Consider the following 18,623-nt stretch of genomic DNA (forward strand, 5'->3'; position numbering starts at 1 on the left):
TGTAACCATGGCAATCAGACGATATACGATAGAATGAATGTAAGACTAATGTTCTCCCATGTAAACTATCACATAATTCACAATAAAACATTTAAGAGAAAAAAAAAATTCCTTTGACACAGAGCTGCGTATACCCTCATCTCAGTTCCTTAGTCTACCCAAACATCAAACATTTCCTGTCTACATGCAGGCTTCTGCATGCAGCTTCTGCTTCCCAGAACTAAATCACATTTTGACCAATGTGCACAAGAGAGATGGGGTGGAATATGTATGTAACATGATTGCTTGACTACCCACTAACAACCAACTGGATGTTACCTGACTGTTAGCAACTGAGATCCTAGAGCACACCTGACAAGGGAACTTCATTTACCCTCCCTGGGGTAACAAATGTATGCTATAGGGCAATTATCTCAAGCCAAGACAAAACAATTTAATTCTAGCTATTTTCCATAAAAATATTTATGCCCAGTTTCAGCATGAGCAGTCAACTAAGAAACTACTGTCACAGGGATGGGCAACTTAGACACTGGCTACCTAAAATGAGGGCGCGATAAAGGCACGAAGTGACTGGCTTACAAAGTTTCAAGGGGTAGTTTAGTTTAATAGTGTGTGTGTGGGGAAAAGAGTCCCCACAAAATAGTTTTTCTCTTGTCTAGATGGGTCTGGTTAAAAGAGATGGGGATACGATGGAGGTACGATTCTTATGATTCAATAGTGAGTAATTGTTATCATGACTAATTGCAACTGTCACAACTGTAAAGGTGTAAGTTTTGTAACAAAAATGGGGGAGTAGTTAAACTTATAGTCCAGAAACAAAGGACCCTAGGACCTTGAAGGGAGAAGAACACAAGTGGAATGTGAGACCTTATCCAGAGAAGCAGCAACACCAGAGATGGAGGCAGAGCTGGGGAGGGACATGGAGAGAAGGAACAACTGAGGACTCTAGATTCATGGGAAGAGAGGGACTGAGAGCTGGCGGCCAGGAGGCAGACTTGCAGAATATGCCCTTTGGTGGTATAAATTATTATATATGCCTGAGTAGTTTTTGTTTTGTGTTTTAAAAAAGAGTTAAAGTGAATAGAGAGAAATACTGTTAATTGATGGCACATGGAGGGGATTATAATCATTGTAATGAAACAAGGTGTATGATTTGTTGAATGTAAAATTGATGATCTGCCCTATAAACTTTCACTCAATCCACAATAAAAACCTTAAAAAAAAAAAAAAGAAAGCCAGGCATCTTAACATTATTCCCCCCTTTTCCCCATTCATCCCTCCCTTTTCCAGTTCACAGTTGGAACATAATTAAAATAAATTTTTAGTAGTCATCAAATGGGGTTTTAAAAGTTAATTTGTTTGAAAAGAAAAGAGGGAGAAGAAAATAACACACATTAGAAACCACATGGGCGATGTCACAATGGAGCCAAAGGAAGTCAATAGTATAACAGAATACTATGAAGAATTAGTTGTACTCAAACAAATTTGAAAACTTAAAAGGGATGGATACATTTTTAGAAAAACACGACCTACCTAAACTCACAGAGTGAATTAGAAAACCTGAACAGACCTATAACAAAAGAAGAAATTGATCAGGTCATCAAAAAACTCCCAACCAAAACAAATCCAGGTCCATATGTCTTCACTGGTGAGTTTTACCAAACATTCAGGGAGGAGCCATCACCAATTCTTCTCAAATTATTCCAGAATATAGAAGAGGATGGAAAACTTCCTGATACATTTTATGAAGCAAGCATAACCCTCATACCAAAACCAGGGAAGGACGTCACTAAGAAAGAAAACTATAGACCAATATTCCTCATTAACACAGATGTAAAAATTCTTATCAAAATCCTAGCCAACAGAATCCAGCAGCACATCAAAAAAATAATCCATCATGATCAAGTACTTTTCGTAAAAGGGATGCAAGGATGGTTCAACGTTAGAAAAACAATCAATGTAATCCACCATATAAATAAGAAAAAGGAAAAGAACCATGATCATATCAATTGATGCAGAAAAGGCATTTGACAAAATCCAACATCCATTCCTGATTAAAAAAAAAAAACACTCAACAAAGTAGGAATTGAAGGGAAATTGTTAAACATAATTAAGAGCATATACAAAACCAACAGCCTACATTACTTTCAATGGCAAGAAACTGAAAACCTTCCCTCTGCGAACATGAACCAGACAAGGATGCCTTTGTCATCATCGCTCCTATTCAATATTGTTTTGGAAGTCTTAGGCAGAGCTATATAGCAAGATAGGGAATTTAAAGGCATCCAAATTTGCAAAGAGGAAATAAAACTCTATTTGCAGACGATATGATCCTATACATAGAAAACCACAAAGACTCAGTAAAAAAGCTACTAGACATCATTGGAAGATTCAGCAAAATGGCAGGATATAAGATCAACATACAAAAATCAGCTGGATTCCTCTATAGTAACAATGACAGCGCTGAAAAGGACATTAGGAACTCAATACCATTTACAATAGCTACCCAAAGGATGAAATATCTAAGAATAAATGTAACCAGAGAAACAAAGGTCCTATACAAAGAAAACTACAAAACACTACTACAAGATGGAGGCAGAGATGATGACGTGGCGAGATGGCACAGTTGGGGACTTTAGACACGGCGAGGGAGAGGTGTGCTGACGACCGGGGGGCAGGCTTGTAGTGTATATCCTTTGGTTGGCTGATGATGCATGGTGGGGATTGTAACCATAGCAATGAAACGATATATGAATGAATGTAAAATTTATGTTCTCCCATGTAAACTATCACATAATTCACAATAAAACATTTAAAAAAAAACCACTACTAACAAGAAACCAACAGACTTACAAAAGTAGAAAAATATACCATGCTCCTGGATAGGAAGACTTAACATTGTGAAAATGTCAATACTGCCTAAAGCAATTTACATATATAATGCAATCCCAATCCAGATTCCAACGACATTCTTCAAAGAGATAGAAAAAACTATTACAAACTTTATATGGAATGGAAAGAGACCTAGGATAAGCAAAGCACTACTTATGAAAAAGAACAAGGTTAGAAACCGCTCACTCCTCGATTTCAAAATTTACTACACAGCTACAGTGACCAAAACAGCCTGGTACCGGTACAATGAAAGATACATTGATAAATGGAACAGAAAAGAGAATCCAGAAATTAACCTATCCACATAGAGCCAACTGATTTTCGATAAAGTACCTAAATTTATTGCATGGGAAGGACATAGTCTCTTCAACAGACGGTGCTGGCAGAACTGGAAAGCGATATGCAAAAGACTGCAACAAGACCTTTACCTCATGCCTTATACGAAAACCACTCAGCATGGATTAAAGACTTAAATGTGAATCCCAGCATTATGAAGGCCATCAAAGAAAAAATAGGGACAAATGTGAGGGCTTTAATTCAGGGCATGCAGAGACTAACAAACATTATGAAAACTACACAAATAAAAGTAAACAAAATGGATGATTAGGACATACTAAAAATTAAAAACTTAAGTGCATCAAAAGACTTCACCAAAAGAGTAAAAAGGGAACCCACAGAATGGGAAAAAATCTTTTGCAATAACACATCGGACAAGGGACTAATATCTAAAATATACAGGAAACTACAACACCTCTATGAAAAAGACAAATAACCCAGTTAAAAAATTGGCACAGGACACGAACAGACACTTCACCAAGGAAGAGATCTGGGCAGTCAACAAACATACGAAGAAATGTTCACGATCACTAGCCATTAGAGAGACGCAAATCGAAACAACAATGAGATATCATCTCACACCAGCAATAACAGCAAAAATAAAAAAAGTAGAGGACAATAAATGTTGGTGGGGATGTGGTGAGACTGGGACGCTCCTACATTGTTGGTGGGATTGCATAATGGTCCAACCATTATGGAAAGCAATATGGTGCTTCCTCAGAAGGTTGGAAATAGAAATACCTTATGATCCAGCAAATTCCTCTACTTGGTATTTACCCACAAGAAATACGAGCCATAACTCGAGTAGATATATGCACACCAATGTTCACAGCAGCACTATTTACAATAACAAAAAGATGGAGACAGCCTGAATGCCTATCAATGGAAGAATGGATAAACAAATGTGGTACATACATACAATGGAATATATGCTACCTTCAAGAATAACAAGAAAGGTGCAAGCCACTGCATAACATGGAACCTTGTGGACATTCTGATGAGTGAAATTAGTCAATGACAAAAGAAGAAATACTGCATGGGACCATTATTGTGAAAGATTAAGAAAAAGAACCCACTCTGAAAGGAAAAAAAAAAAATTTGCTGATCACCAGGATGTATAGGATGAAGTGACAGGAGGGAGGGGAAGATGGAACACAGGGCAGAGGGTAGGGATAGACACAGGATAGCTTGGGTGCTGGGGGTGGGGTGGGGCAATATATAAGAGAGAGGGGAATGGAAGAACAAGGCGGGTGGGAGAACAGTTAGGCAGCTTTACATGGGCTAAGTGGGACAGAGGAAAATAATGATGTATGCACAAACCTGGAACAACATGGCTCTGGGATACAGCGATTGAGGCATGGTTTGAATGGGTAAAAGAGGGGAAATAATAATAAAATGCTTGGCTGTCTTTCGAATCCTGGTTTCCCTCGCCTACCATTATAAAATAGACACTGGAGGGGGAGAGAAATGAGTAGCCAGAAATACCACAATAGAAAGCTTTTCAGTCCATCTTCAGCCTATAACTGATTGGAATACCTTAAAGGGGTATTCCAGTGAAGAAGGCTTCCTGCGGAGCCTTTGCATTGCATAAGACCATAGGTAGAATCCTGAACCCCATCCAGAATCTTCTGAGGTGGGAAATTTCCACTTGAAAGGACAAGTTGTCTAGCCTGGAGTGGCTAGAAGAACAGAAGATACTTTGTGAAAGAAAGACCAGTAGGAAAAATAAAAACTGTAACAGTAGTCTGACAACGACAAGAAAAGCAACCTGTTCGCCTGGGAGCCATCAAGGCAAGTGGTCGGGTCTCCTCAGAGCAAAGCCCCTTCGAAGATGAAGACTCAAGGGGAATACATGAGCAGTCATATGGTCTGGCTGGTGACCACATTGGTCATCGATAAGGGGAAGTGGGGGAAAAACAGCAATGAAGTTGTGAGCTAAGTCCGACCACATTCAATAGACTCTTGTCAACCCGGGTTGAGACCTGATTGGCCAGCAGTATGGCAAGACCCGAAGACTTCTGGGCCCAGAGACAGTGACACAAGAGTGGAGAGCAAAGCGTCCAGCTGATATGAAATAAGGGGAGATGCACAAGAATACCCACACTTGCAGATAGTACTCACTTGACGTGGCTTCAATGGGTGGATGATCAGAACTTGACTAGAAGAAGAAAGAAGAGGAGAAAAAGAGTAATCCACTACAATCTGATGAACTTTACCTATATTTATGGATGCAGGAGCTCAAAATAGGGAATGATTCTTTACAGTGAGGATCGTTTCCACTCCCTCGGTACACAGGTTTGACAGGGATGGGCAACTTAGACACTGGCTATCCAAAATGGGGAGCCCTGGTGTGGCGCTGTGGGTTAATGAGCCAGACTGCAAAGCCATTTGAACTCCAAGGTCAGCAGTTCAAGTTCACCAGCTGTTCCTCGGAAACCCTATACAGGGTTGCTATGGGTCAGAATCGACTCGATGGCACTTAACAACAACCCAAAATGGGGGGCTACAAAGGCAAGAAGTGACTGGCTTACAAGCTTTCAGGAGGGAGCCTAGATCCAGAGGGGGTGGGGGAAGGTAGAATCTCCACTGTGTGGTTTCCAATCTGTTGGGACGGGGCTGATGAAAGCAGATGGGGATAAGACTCTTGTAGTACAATAGTGAATAATTGTTATCAGGGCTGTCTGTGAGGGTCAGAAATGTAAAGGCAGATGTTCTGCAACAAAAGGAGGGGAGTGATTGATTTTGCAGTCCAGGAGCAGAGGCCCCTGGGACCATCAAGTGAGAAGAGCGGAGTGCGGGACCCTACCCAGAGAAGCAGTGACGCCAGAAATGGAGGCAGAGACATGATGATGACATGGAGAGATGGAACAGCCGGGGACTCTGGACTCAGGGAGGGAGAGGGGCTGTGTGCTGATGGCCAGAGGCAAGGCTTGCGGGGTGTACCCTTTGGTTGCATGGAGGGGATTATAATCATTGCAATGAAATGAAATACGATGGGATGAATGTAAGGCTGGTGTTCTCCCATGTAAAGTATCACATAATTCACAATAAAAACTTTTTTTTAAAAAAGTTAATTTGTTTGAAACAAATGCACAATTTCTAACAAAAAGGTTTGAATTCCACAGCTAAGGGGCATTTCAGCAATGTCTACCAATTCACATTTCTGGTGTGGTGCTGTAAGATAAGCACTGGGCTGCATGACCACAAGGTCAGTGGTTCAAACCCACCAGCAGCTCCCTGAAAATCCTATAACTGTACAGGGATGCTATGAGTCAGTATTGACTTGATGGCATTTAACAACAAGAATAACATTTATACAAGCTGAACTATGAGAATGTTGAATTAATTTCTCATCTATGTATTGTCTAGTAAGGAAAAAGGAAGGATAAAAAGAAACTGATAAATGACATATTTACAAGATATCAATCTTCCCTTGCAGTCCAATTGTTGTGAGTTAATGCACTAGACTGCAAAGTTGGTTTGAACTGCAAGGTTAGAAGTTCAAGTTCAACAGCTGCTCTTAGGAAACCCTATACAGAGTTGCTATGGGTCAGAACCAACTCAAAGGCACTTAACAACAACAAAATGAAAGCATTTAGCAAAACGAATGGGACTACAGGTAAAAGCAACAATCAGAATACTTACAGCAGATCCTTTGACAAGGAAAAAAACACTTAAGATTTCCATCTATGGAAGGATCATGGATACAAAAGATATCTATTTCCATTCTAATTTTTTTCTCTATATAGTTACTTTCATTTTGTCCATAATAAAACTCAATATGCCTGTCTTTTTTTGGAAAATATAACTCCCATTCTTTTCTTCTTAACGAGCCAAGAAATATGCTTCCCCATTAACTTTTAGTCATTTACATTCTATATACACAGGTGAATCATTCTGAAACTAGCCTACACCTTACTTTCATAGACTATGTTTATACCATCTCTTTCTGTTTTCCCTAGGGCAGTATTCTATTCAAACCCCATGTATAAAAGACCCATATATGCAAACAGATCCAGGGGCTATTATAGCCTGAGTTCCTCCCTATCTTCTAATCACTATGCCACATCTCTGCCTTCCCCTCTACCCACACAAAGACAGCTGGGTCACTGGTTACATGTGGAAATGCCAAGCTACAGGCATAGAAAAGGCCCTTTGCAACAACACTGTTGGAACTATGTGTGTGGTACGGGTAAGGGAGCATAAGGAGGGGGGGAGAAAGAATGTAAAGAAAATGTGTTCCTAATGATCTTTTTCCTGTTAAAGATTATATTTTATCTGACAATCTTTATCAGTTATGCCATTCATTCCAGACTTTCTTGAGTAGGCTTAGAAATGTACTTCACAAAAATTAATAAAAACAAAATTTTAGATTATAGTCTATTTGAAGTCAGGTTCTAACTGGAAGTATGTACCAAAATTGTATTGGTAAATTACTGCTGGAGATGAAATTGAGATTTTCAGGAAGTTAAACGCTTCTCAATTTTATGGTAAGTAAAAGGAAAAGAACCAGTTAATTTTTTGTTAAAACTTGTCTTGTTGATATATGAGTCTCCATTATCTAATTTGTAGCTAATCGCTCATACTCTGTCGACAAAACAATACTAACCATTTCCAGCCTCATCTCAGAAATAAATTTTGATTAACTAAAATGCAACAGGTGTCCAGTTTCTGACTTCAGTTTTTAAGCAGTAAAGAAATACTTGCTTTCTTTTTTAACATGACTCATTCTGGGAGAGTTCTGACCTCTCAGAGAAGACTAAGCTCCAACCTCCTTAAGATTAAACTGCTCTGAAAGTTTTATAGTTAGTTAGAAAGACCTATAATTTTTAGAAGTCTGTTTCTTTCTTAAGATATCAAAAGTTCCATTTAAGTAAGTACTCTTCCCCCCCAAAGTAAAATTTCTAAGTTCTTTTTGACAAAAAATAACATAAAGTAAGAACATGCCTTCTTTTTCTTAGGAACCCTGAGAAATAAGCAAGGTTAACAGTTGAGCACATATTCTTCTAGATTTATAGAAAAATATAAACATATTACATACGATTTCGAATCAACACAGGTATGCAAAGGAGTCTGGGTGGCTCAAGCAATTAGCAGTTTGAACCCACGCAAACTGTGCTATACTTTCTTCAAATAAAACATGACTTTGTTGTTGCTTTGAATTGACATTGAACTGGTCCGCGACTCATGGTAAATTGATGTGTAACAGAACAAAAAGCTGCCTACTCCTGCACCATCTCCACGATTGCTAGTATGATGTGGCCAAGGTGCAGCCATCTCAGTTAGGGAGATGGTGACCTACTACCAAACAAAATGTCTAAAGAGAAAATCATGATGCTGCTTGGGTTAAGCAGCAAACAAACTCCATTCACTCCTATATTCAGCCCTCAGTAAAATTTTTGGCTACAAATTTACTTACTTCACAGGGGCTCGAGCATAAACCTGAAGCCAGTCAGGAATTTCCGCAGTATGATATGGATTTGCAGGTACCAGAAGGGATTGATTCCTTTCAGTTTGCTGTGGCTGGTATGTGACAGGAGGTGGTTGATCATACCGAGGTACACTATAAAAAAAGGATTGACAATCACTAAGCTAATGAAGAAATTATGAAGAAAAACAATCTTTACATTTGCTTCAATGTGTCTCCTGTCCTAATCGATTCTTTTCCACCACCGAGAGATAACTTCCTAAAAGCTATGGCTTTCTTTACCATTCTATTCATAAAATGCACATTCACTTGGAAATTGGTCCCTAATGATGGACATAAACCTAAGTCAAACCTTTACGTTTATTTATGAGATTTCTTCTGGCTGATATATATTCTTTCCAAGGACAGCTTCAAAGGGGGCTATAAAAAAGTTGGAGCTAACTTGTACCCTTTACTTGTTGTTGTTGTTGTTAGGTGCCATCGAGTCGGTACCGACCCATAGCGACCTTATGCACAGCAGAACAAAACACTGCCTGATCCTGGGCCAACCCTCACTATTGTTGCCATACTTGAGTCCATCAATGCTGCCACTTGGCCAATCCATGTAGTTGGGGGTCTTCCTCTTTCTCTCTGATCCTCAACTTTACCAAACATGATATCCTTCTCCAGTGACTGGTCTCTCCTGACAATATGTCCGAAGTATGAGACATGAAGTTTCGCCATCTTTGGCCTCCAAGGAATACTCTTGGCTGCGCTTCTTCCAAAACACATCTATTGGTTCTTTTGGCAGCCCGTGGCACTTTCAATATTCTCCTCCAACACCATAACTCAAAAGCATCAGTTCTTCTAAGGGTCTTCCTTATTCACTATCCAGCTTTTGCATGCACGAGAGGTTACTGAAAATACCATGGCTTGGGGGTGCACCTTAGTCCTCAAGCTAACATCTTTGCTCTTCAACACTTTAAAAAGGTCTTGTACACATTTGCCTAATGCAATACATCATCTGATTTCTTGACTGCTGCTTCCATGAGTATAGATAGTTGATCCACAAAGAATGAAATCCTTGACAACTTCAATCTTTTCTCCGTTGATAAGAATGTTGTTTAATGGTCTAGTGGAGAGGATTTTTGTTTTCTTGACATTGAGATGTAATCCATACCAAAAGCTATGCTCTTTGATCTTCATCAGTAAATGTTTTAAGTCCTTTTCACTTTCATCAAGCAAGGTTGTATCATCTGCATATTACAAGTGGTTAATGGGTCTTCCTTCAATCCTGATGCCATGTTTTTCTTCATATAACCCAGCATCTCAGATTATTTGCTCAGCACACAGGCTGAATAAGTATGGTGAAAGAATACAACCTTGTCGCACACCTTTTTAAATTTTAAACCATTCAGTGTTCCCATGTTCAGTTTGAACAACTGCTTCTTAGTCCACGTACAGATAAGGTTCAAAATTACTACTATAAAAAGTTCAGTTAATAACTAGTAGTTAGCTATCAAATCATCATGGAAGGTTGATAGCTTCTCTCTTAAAAGGAGAATGATGTTTCTTCCCTCCTTTAGAACAAAGAAGGAGGTCTGGCGGTGCTATAGGCCAAGCATTTAGCTGTCAGCCACAAGGTTAATGGCTCAAACCCATCAGCCACTTTGGGGGAAAAGAAAGCTGAGATTATCCATTTCCAAGAGTCTTGAAAATCCTATAGAGCAGTTATAGTCTGTCCTATAGGGTTGTTGAGTCAGAATCAACTCACCAGCAGTGGATGGTGGATTAGACTGAAAAGGGGCCTGGGGAAAGGCAACGCAGTGTGTTGACTATCATCCTTAAAATACCCATATTAAACTGTACGATTTTCTTTTTACTTTGACCACCTTAAGAGAGCAAGTGGGGAGAGATTCCAAAACTAAACCCACTGGCATCGAGTGTATTCTGACTCAGTGACCATATAGAACAAAGTAGAATCGCCTCCACAGGGTTTCCAAGGCTGCAATCTTTATGGAAGAGGGCTGTCACGTTTTTATCCAGAGTGGTAGGTGGGTTCAAACCCCCAACCTTTTGATTAGCAGGCAAGCATTTAAACCACTGCACCACTAGGCCAGGGCTCCTTTATTACCTGTTTTAATCATAATAAGGCTTTAAAGAAAAGGCCATGCTTTTAAATAGTTAAATAATACACGTCTATGTATATTGGGAGGTTGAGAAGGGGAAGTCACAAAAGGGGGGGGGGGGGGGGGGGGGGGAAGAGAGGCAAATTTTATGGGAAAATACTAAAGAAGAATGAAAGCACCTGATAAAAAGCCAAAATGATCTATTCCAGACTTATAGACAAAACTGGAAGGATTCTCCCTTCAAAAATATAGATTTATAAGTAAATCAGAAAAGAGTACCATAATACTCTGCTGAGATTAAAATAAAGGTTACATACAGTAGACTATAGTGAACAATTTAAAGATCATTATGTAGATGGCACTGAATTTTATTTCCAACTTTTCTTTTACCAGTAAGCTCAAAATGAACTTCTTTGATAGCTCAACGGGGAAGGATTCAGACTTTACACTTTTTTTTTTTTCAGAATTTACACTTTTAAGACTGCATTATTTTCTGCTTTGAAGTTTTTGTTGAAATTACATGTATGTAGTACTGTTGGATGAAACGAAAAGTTTTTTGAGGTAAGACGGACTTGAATATAATTATGTCTCTGATGCTGGGGTTGGTGAAATAAAGTCCATTTCTTCAGATTCATGAAGTTATACAGGCCTTCACCAGACGGCAGCATGCACTAAAAGTGGGATAACAGTTTCCCACCAAATCCCAGAAGTGGAAAATGTAGGTGGGCAACTATACATCCCATAGGTCAAAGGGTTGCAATCAGATATGCTTCAGTTTTAAACTCGGTTTGGCCACTTACTAGTTGTATAAGTGTAGGCAAAATTTCTTGACTTCTGTAAGATTCAGCATTCTGATTTGTAAAGGTAGAATAAGAAATTCATACCACAGACGGTTTTACACAGAATTAATGAGCTAATGAGACTTTCTGCTACCATAAAGATTTACAACTGTGGAAATCCTATAAAAGGTTGTTACACGTCAGAGCTGACTCAACAGTACATAATACCAACAACATGTGCCAAGAGTTTTGTATAAGAATTGGGATAATATAGACAGACACTCAAGCAGCTTTGAATACTAATTAGGCAAGCTTAGGAAAGAAGCAAATTAATACACTGAAAACTTTTGGTAAACTATAAATATTCTGTAATATTGCAAGGATAATGATGAACAGAAAAGTAAGTTCAATGTACTTTCAAATTTGGCTGACAAGATCAGGAATACCTCTGCCACCTGGAACATAAAATCTTAAAACACAGATCTGGTTGCTGGGAAGAAAAGACAATCTCAACTGTTCAATTAACACTGACTGAATGCCACTAGGGAAAAAAAAAAACTTTTAAAATTGAACTAGCAGATACAAGTATGTAAGATAATTAAAGCAGCACAATTTAAAAAAACAACAACTTAGTTTTCTAGGTTGTAATATTAAAATGTGCTTTCATGATGATTGTAACAGTTTTAAAACTATAATTTGTATACCTAAATATCTGTATTATGTCATATGATACACAGCAACATCTATCAACAAGATACTCATACTTCACTCATTTTCATCTTAAGACTCAGTTCTTGAAGCCCAAACGTAATTAATTTAAAACATTTACAATTTTGCTCCTAAGTTAATACTAGCTTTTTTTGGTATTTTGAAATCTGATGTGTAATTTACATTTAAAAGGTATCTCAATTTGGACTAATTACTTCTCAAGTACCTAGCTGGCTAAAGTATTAATTAAGATGGTACAGGGCTAGATGTCTGATCACTAACAACAACTATTGATAAACCCAGTATTTCACAAAATAGCCCAAAGGATCACTGGCTATGTGTATTACAGATCTGGGACACTCAGTCTACTCCAATTTCTGCTTTCTTATTCTGCAACATAAAATATGTCTGGAAAATTTATGTCAGGAATTGAATAAAAACAGCAAGGAGAGTAGGTCTACATTATTAATAAGAATTCAATTGTGAAAAGGCAGATGCATTATTTTATTTCAATTTCTGAGTATTTATGGCAAAAACATTCTGACATATGAAAGAATCTGATCACAAGAACAATCATCTTGTTTTTGAGGGTTTTTTTTTTTTTTTTTTTAAACAAAGGCTTTTTCCCCTTTAAATTATTAAAGTCATATGCTACTAAGTATAAGTCTAGAAGAAAATGTCGAAAACATTAAACAGTTTAGATGCTCAAACCTCAAACTGCAAGATGCCTTTCTCTTGCTGACAATATCTGAGTCCAAAATCTAACATTAGACAATCTCTAAACAATAAGTTGAAAATACAGTTTCTACTCTACCTAGGCGCACAGGGATGCCTGTATTGAGCCTTCTTATTTACGTGGTCTACATAGTAGGTTCCAAATTCTGATGACTCAACTCGTTCCCATCCTGGAGGAAGTCCCTCCCGTTCAAGAGGGTGGCTCCAATGAGTTGTATTTGTATTATGATCTATATAATATTTTCTTCCTCTCATTGTCCAGTCCACAGACCAGCCAGGAGGAAGGGGTAAATCTTCAGAACCATGATTAGTTAAATTTCCTAGAGATGTAGCAGCAACTCTCCCAATACCTGAGGAGAAACAAAAGAAAAGGGAAGAAATTATGTCACTATGAAAAAAACACAGCCAGTATTACTATGACTATGATTTAATTATACAAAGGGGGAGGAGCTAGTCTTTAAAAGCATTTTTCCTTTTCTTTGTTTCAACTGATGCCTCCCTCCATCAGGCTATAAAATATTTAACTAGTAGTTACTTACTTACTAGTAAAATATTTACTAGTAGTTACAGGACTTCTGGTGTGGCACCATAGGATAAGCACTGGACTGCTAACCTCAAGGTCACCGGTTCAAACCCACCAGCTGCTCCTTAGAAACCTTATACAGGGTTGCTGAGTTGGAACCAACTCAACAACATTTAACAACGACAACAACAATAATAAAGAATGAATATGATTCCTAATCATCTTTACTTAATATAACCTAGATACAGCCTTGGTGCAATATCCAGGTTAAATTAAATGAAAACACCAAAATATGAATAATCTGACCAGAATATTATCTTGATATTTGTTCTTGAGAGCTATCAAGCTAATTTTGACTCACAGTGACCCCATGTGACAGAGCAAAATTGCCACATAAGGTTTTCTTGGCTGTAATCTTTGTGGAATCTGAGGACCAGATAAGTCTTCCTCCTATGATGAGGCGTTCTGCTCCCGTAAAGATTTACAGCCTCGGAAACCCTGTACAGGGTCGCTATGGGTCAGAACCGACTCGACGGCACTTAGCAACAACAAGAAGCAAGCAACAATGGAGCACTAGGTAGGTATGAACTGCCAACCTCTTTTTCATTTGTTTGTTAATTTTATTATTTCACAGAACCAACTTTTTTTTTCTTAAGTTTTTGTTGTGAATTGAGTAATAGTTTACATGGGAGAACATCAGTTTTACACTCATCCTACTGAATTTTGTATTTTGTTTCATTGCAAGGATTATAATCCCCTTCATGCATCATCATTCAACAATATTTGTTTCTATTCAGTTTTTTGTTTTGTGTGTGTGTGTGTGGGGGGGTGTACACAAAAATACTCAGGAATACATAATCATTTAGACAACCAAAGGGTACATTCTGCAAGCCTGCTTCCTGGCTGCCAGCACACAGCCTTTCTCTTTCCATGAGTCTAGAGTTCTCAGCTGCTCTCTTCTCTCTCCATCTCTGCCTCCATCTCTGGTGTCGCTGCTTCTCTGGATAAGGTCCCACATTCCTCTTGTGCTCTTCTCCCTTAATGGTCCTAGGATCCTGTTTCTGGACTGTAAGATTAACTACTCCCACCTTTTTGTTACAAAACTTCTACCTTTACATATTGAGAACTGCCAACCTTTTGGTTAGATGATGACAAAGCTCTTTTACAGATGTGGTAACCAGTCTGTAAAGTGGCCCTGACTCCCAGTGTCTCTTAGTATTCATACCCTAGTTTAACACCCTTAGTCTGTGTCACCAAAGCATTATGGCAGAAATGATGGCATGACACTTTTGAGATTAGGGTATACAAGAGACTGCCTCTTCTGTACCAGGTGAGCTCACTTCCTCTCTCCTGGATTACTCACTCTGGGGGAAAACAGCTGCCATGTTGTAAGAAGCCACATGGTAAAGAACTGAGGTCTACAGTCAACAGTCAATAAAGAACTTAAGCCTCTTTCTAAATGTCCCATGAGTGCATTTAAGAGTAGATCCTCCATTTCCAAAATCCTAGTGAAGGCTTCAGATAATTGCAGCCCCTTTTGAAGGCTTCTGGACTGCAACTTCATGAGATGCCCTGAGTTACAAACACTTGGCTAAGTTACTTATGAATTACAAATTCATAGCAATTGGGGAAATGTTTTTTGTTTCAACCCATAGTAACATAAAAATAATTAATACAATTCAAGGGAGTAAGTGAAAAAAGTATTGCTACAAAATCACACAAACTTTTTATGGCACCTTGAATTTACTTGATAGGGCTTTTATTCAAAGTCTTAATCCCTACCAAATAACTGAGTTGCTTGTTATTAAGTGCTGTCAAGTCAGTTCTGACTCATAGAGACCCTATATAGGGTTTCCAAGGAGCAGCTTTCAAATGGACATTGCAGTCCAGTGCATTAACCTGCAGCACCATACAAGGACTCCAAATAACTGGGTTGGTTGGTTGGTTGGTTATGTGCCGTGGAGTTGGTTCCAATTCATAGGGAACCTGTACAGGGTGTCCAAGGCTGTAAATCTTTACGGGAACAGATAGCCTCATCTTTCTCCTGCGGAACAGCTGGTAGTTTTAAACTGCTGACCTTGCGGTTCACAGCCCGATTCGTAACCACTACGCTACCAGAGCTCCTTAATAACTGGGTGGGACCATGCAAATAGGGTATATGCTAGATTAGTTAGTTTTGCCATCCTGCTAAGTTTAAAAGGAGCCATCTCAGAAGTAGGAAAAGACGATCCAAGGACCAGCAAGAAAAAAAGAGCATGAGTAGAGCAAGAGAGCCCTACCTAGAAAAACGGTGACAACAGAGGTGGCAGAGGTGGTGACATACAACAGCTGTAGACTTCCCGATCCATGGGCCCATGAACCAAAAGCTCAGTGCCGTGGCTTGCAGAATGTACCCTTAATGCATTTACAGACTGGCTAAAGGAGTTTTGTAACATTTGGCTGAGAAGCTCAAGACAAGAAGTACTGTGTGCCTACAGAATGACAAAGAAGAGGGGTTCCTAACCGGAGGACTGCTGCATCCTGAATTGTTTCAGATACTGAATTGTACCCTGTTAACTTTCCAAATAGATCCCATAATTATGAGTATTGCCTATGAGTTCTGTGTGGCTACTGCAATGGATTATTGAACCCAGATAAGAAGTAGAGTGCTGTGGAAGGTATTGTTGGTGCTAGAACAGGGTAAAGAAGGTTGGAATGTGGTGGTATGTCTGACCACTATGTCATAGACATTGGCCTTGGGCTGATTTTGAGTTTGATTCTCCTTCCCACTTGTGAAGACTGAGGAAGTTAGACATGGTCTCTTAGTCATTTTTACACCTTTACTAATCAAAAATAGCAAAATGTGACATATGGTTCCTTTACATAGCCTCCATCTAAGTCTGTACACTTCTGAAAGTAGTGTGTCCATTTCTCTAATCTCTCCCCAAAGAATTCTATGCTCTTCAATTTATACCCTGTCAAAAAGGCAATCCTTGAGAAACTCAAATCATGTTCCTTTTATACATTCTTTAAGTTTTATAATCAACTAGATGTCTTGAAAAGGTAAGATCAGGAATGTATAGAGTATATGGAGTAAATTCTTCCAGAAACTCCTGTTAGACAGACCTTTCTACCCTTGAAGAACAGAAGGTGAATTGTCATGAAGAAAAAACATTTCCTCACTGCAACTTTCCCAGCATTTTTCTCAAAAGAACAACTTTCACATTTCTTAAAACTTCTTCTAAATAATAGCTTAATACTAAGAAAATTGTATTCCCAAAAAATTTAAAAATCTAGAAGAAATGGACAAATTTCTAGAAGCACATAACCTACCTAACCTAACACAGACTAAAACAGAAAACTTGGAACAGGTCTATAACAAGAGAAGAAATTGATCAAGTCATTAAAAAACTCCCAATTTAAAAAAAAATCTAGGCCCAGATGACAATACCAGTGAATTCTACCAAACATTCAAAGAGCTGACACCAATTCTACCCAAACTATTCCAGAATATAGAAAAAGATGAAAAACTCTCAAATTCATTTTATGAAGCAAGCATAATTTCTATACTAAAACCAAGCAAAGACATTACTTAAAAAAAAAAAAAACAACTACAGACCAATATCCCTCTTGAACACAGATGTAAAAATTCTCAACAAACTCCTAGCCAACAGAATCCAGCAATGTATATAAAATAATAATAATAATAATAATAAATCATGACCAAGTGGGATTCATACCAAGTATGCAGGATGGTTCAATATTAGGGAGAAAAACCAACATAATCCACCACATAAATGAAACAAAGGGAAAAAAATATCAAATGATCTTATCAATTGATGCAAGAACACATTTGACAAAATTCAACACTCATTCCTGATAAAAACACTTAAATAGAAATAGAAGGGAAATTCCTGAACATAATTAAGAGGAAACCAACAGCCAGTGAGAAACTGAAACCATTCCCCTTGTAAACAGGAACCATACAAGGATAATTGAATAATTGTTATCATGACTAATTGTGACTGTCACAATTGTAAAGGTAGAAGATTTGTAACAAAAACAGGCGAGTGGTTAATCTTACAGTCCAGAAACAGAGGCTCCTAGGACCATCAAGGGAGAAGAGCACAAGCAGAATGAGGGACCTTATCCAGAGAAGCAGCAACGCCAAAGACGGAGGCAGAGAGAGCATGGAGAGAGGGAGCAGCTGAGGACTCTGAACTACAGGGAATGGATGCTGGCGGCCAGGAGTCAGGCTTGCAGAATGTGCCCTTTGGTTTTTTAAATTATTATATATTCCTGAGTATTTCTATGTACAATTCCCCCGCCCCAAAACAAAAAACAACAGAGGGAATAAAAGCAAATACTGTTGAATGATGATGCATGGAGGAGACTGTAATCATTGCCATGAAATGATGGTCTAAACCTGATGTTCTCCCATGTAAACTATCAGTCAGTTCACAATAAAATCCTTGAAACAAGAAATTAGCCTGCTATATTTGGCCAAACACTTAATTAAGTCACCCATAATATGGCTGGAATTGTGGTTGCCTTTGTAGGGCCAAACCAAATAATTTCAAGGGCCTTATGCAGCCTGCGGGCTTGCTGTTCCTCACCCCTGAACTATATGAAAGCAAATAGTCAACATTTGCTCAAAAGCAAAGATGAGAAGGCAAGCAGGGGAAGGTAAACAGAACAAGCAGAATGGAAATCATGAGAATGTTGATACATTTTGAAAACTAACCAATGTCATGGAAAAATTTGTATAAAAAACATTAAATAAGAACCTAAATTTGCTGTGTAAACTTTCACCTAAAACACAGTAAAATATTTTTCTAAAAGTTATACTCAATTCAATCAACTCACACTGAACTATTTATAAGAACCATAAAGGAGCTCTGGTGGCAGAATGGTTAAGTACTCAACTACTAACAGAAAGGTTGGTGTTTCAAGCCCACAAGGGCTTCAAGAAGGAAAAGCCTGGTGATCTGCTCCTATAAAGATTGTTGTTGTGAAGTGCAGTCAAATTGGTTTGACTCCTCGTTGACCCTGTATAGGATTTCCAAGGAGCGGCTGGTCGGTTTGAACCACCAACCTGTGGGTTAACAGTCCAAAGCTTATCCTACTCCCCGCCC

At 38.5% G+C, this 18,623-nt stretch overlaps 1 protein-coding gene across 1 annotated transcript in view; it reads right to left on the minus strand.

The window, feature by feature from the left end:
* SAV1 (salvador homolog 1 (Drosophila)) overlaps positions 1 to 18,623 on the minus strand; it is a 44,264-nt gene that overhangs the window by 3,907 nt on the left and 21,734 nt on the right. Inside the window, exons 3-4 of the mRNA XM_006872340.1 lie at positions 13,066 to 13,336; positions 8,648 to 8,791 (exon numbers count right to left, since the gene is read on the minus strand). Coding sequence (XP_006872402.1) covers positions 8,648 to 8,791; positions 13,066 to 13,336 — 415 coding nt within the window. The remainder of the gene's footprint in view (positions 1 to 8,647; positions 8,792 to 13,065; positions 13,337 to 18,623) is intronic.

This window comes from Chrysochloris asiatica, unplaced genomic scaffold, assembly GCF_000296735.1.
Source record: "Chrysochloris asiatica unplaced genomic scaffold, ChrAsi1.0 scaffold00194, whole genome shotgun sequence".
Lineage (NCBI taxonomy): Eukaryota > Metazoa > Chordata > Mammalia > Afrosoricida > Chrysochloridae > Chrysochloris > Chrysochloris asiatica.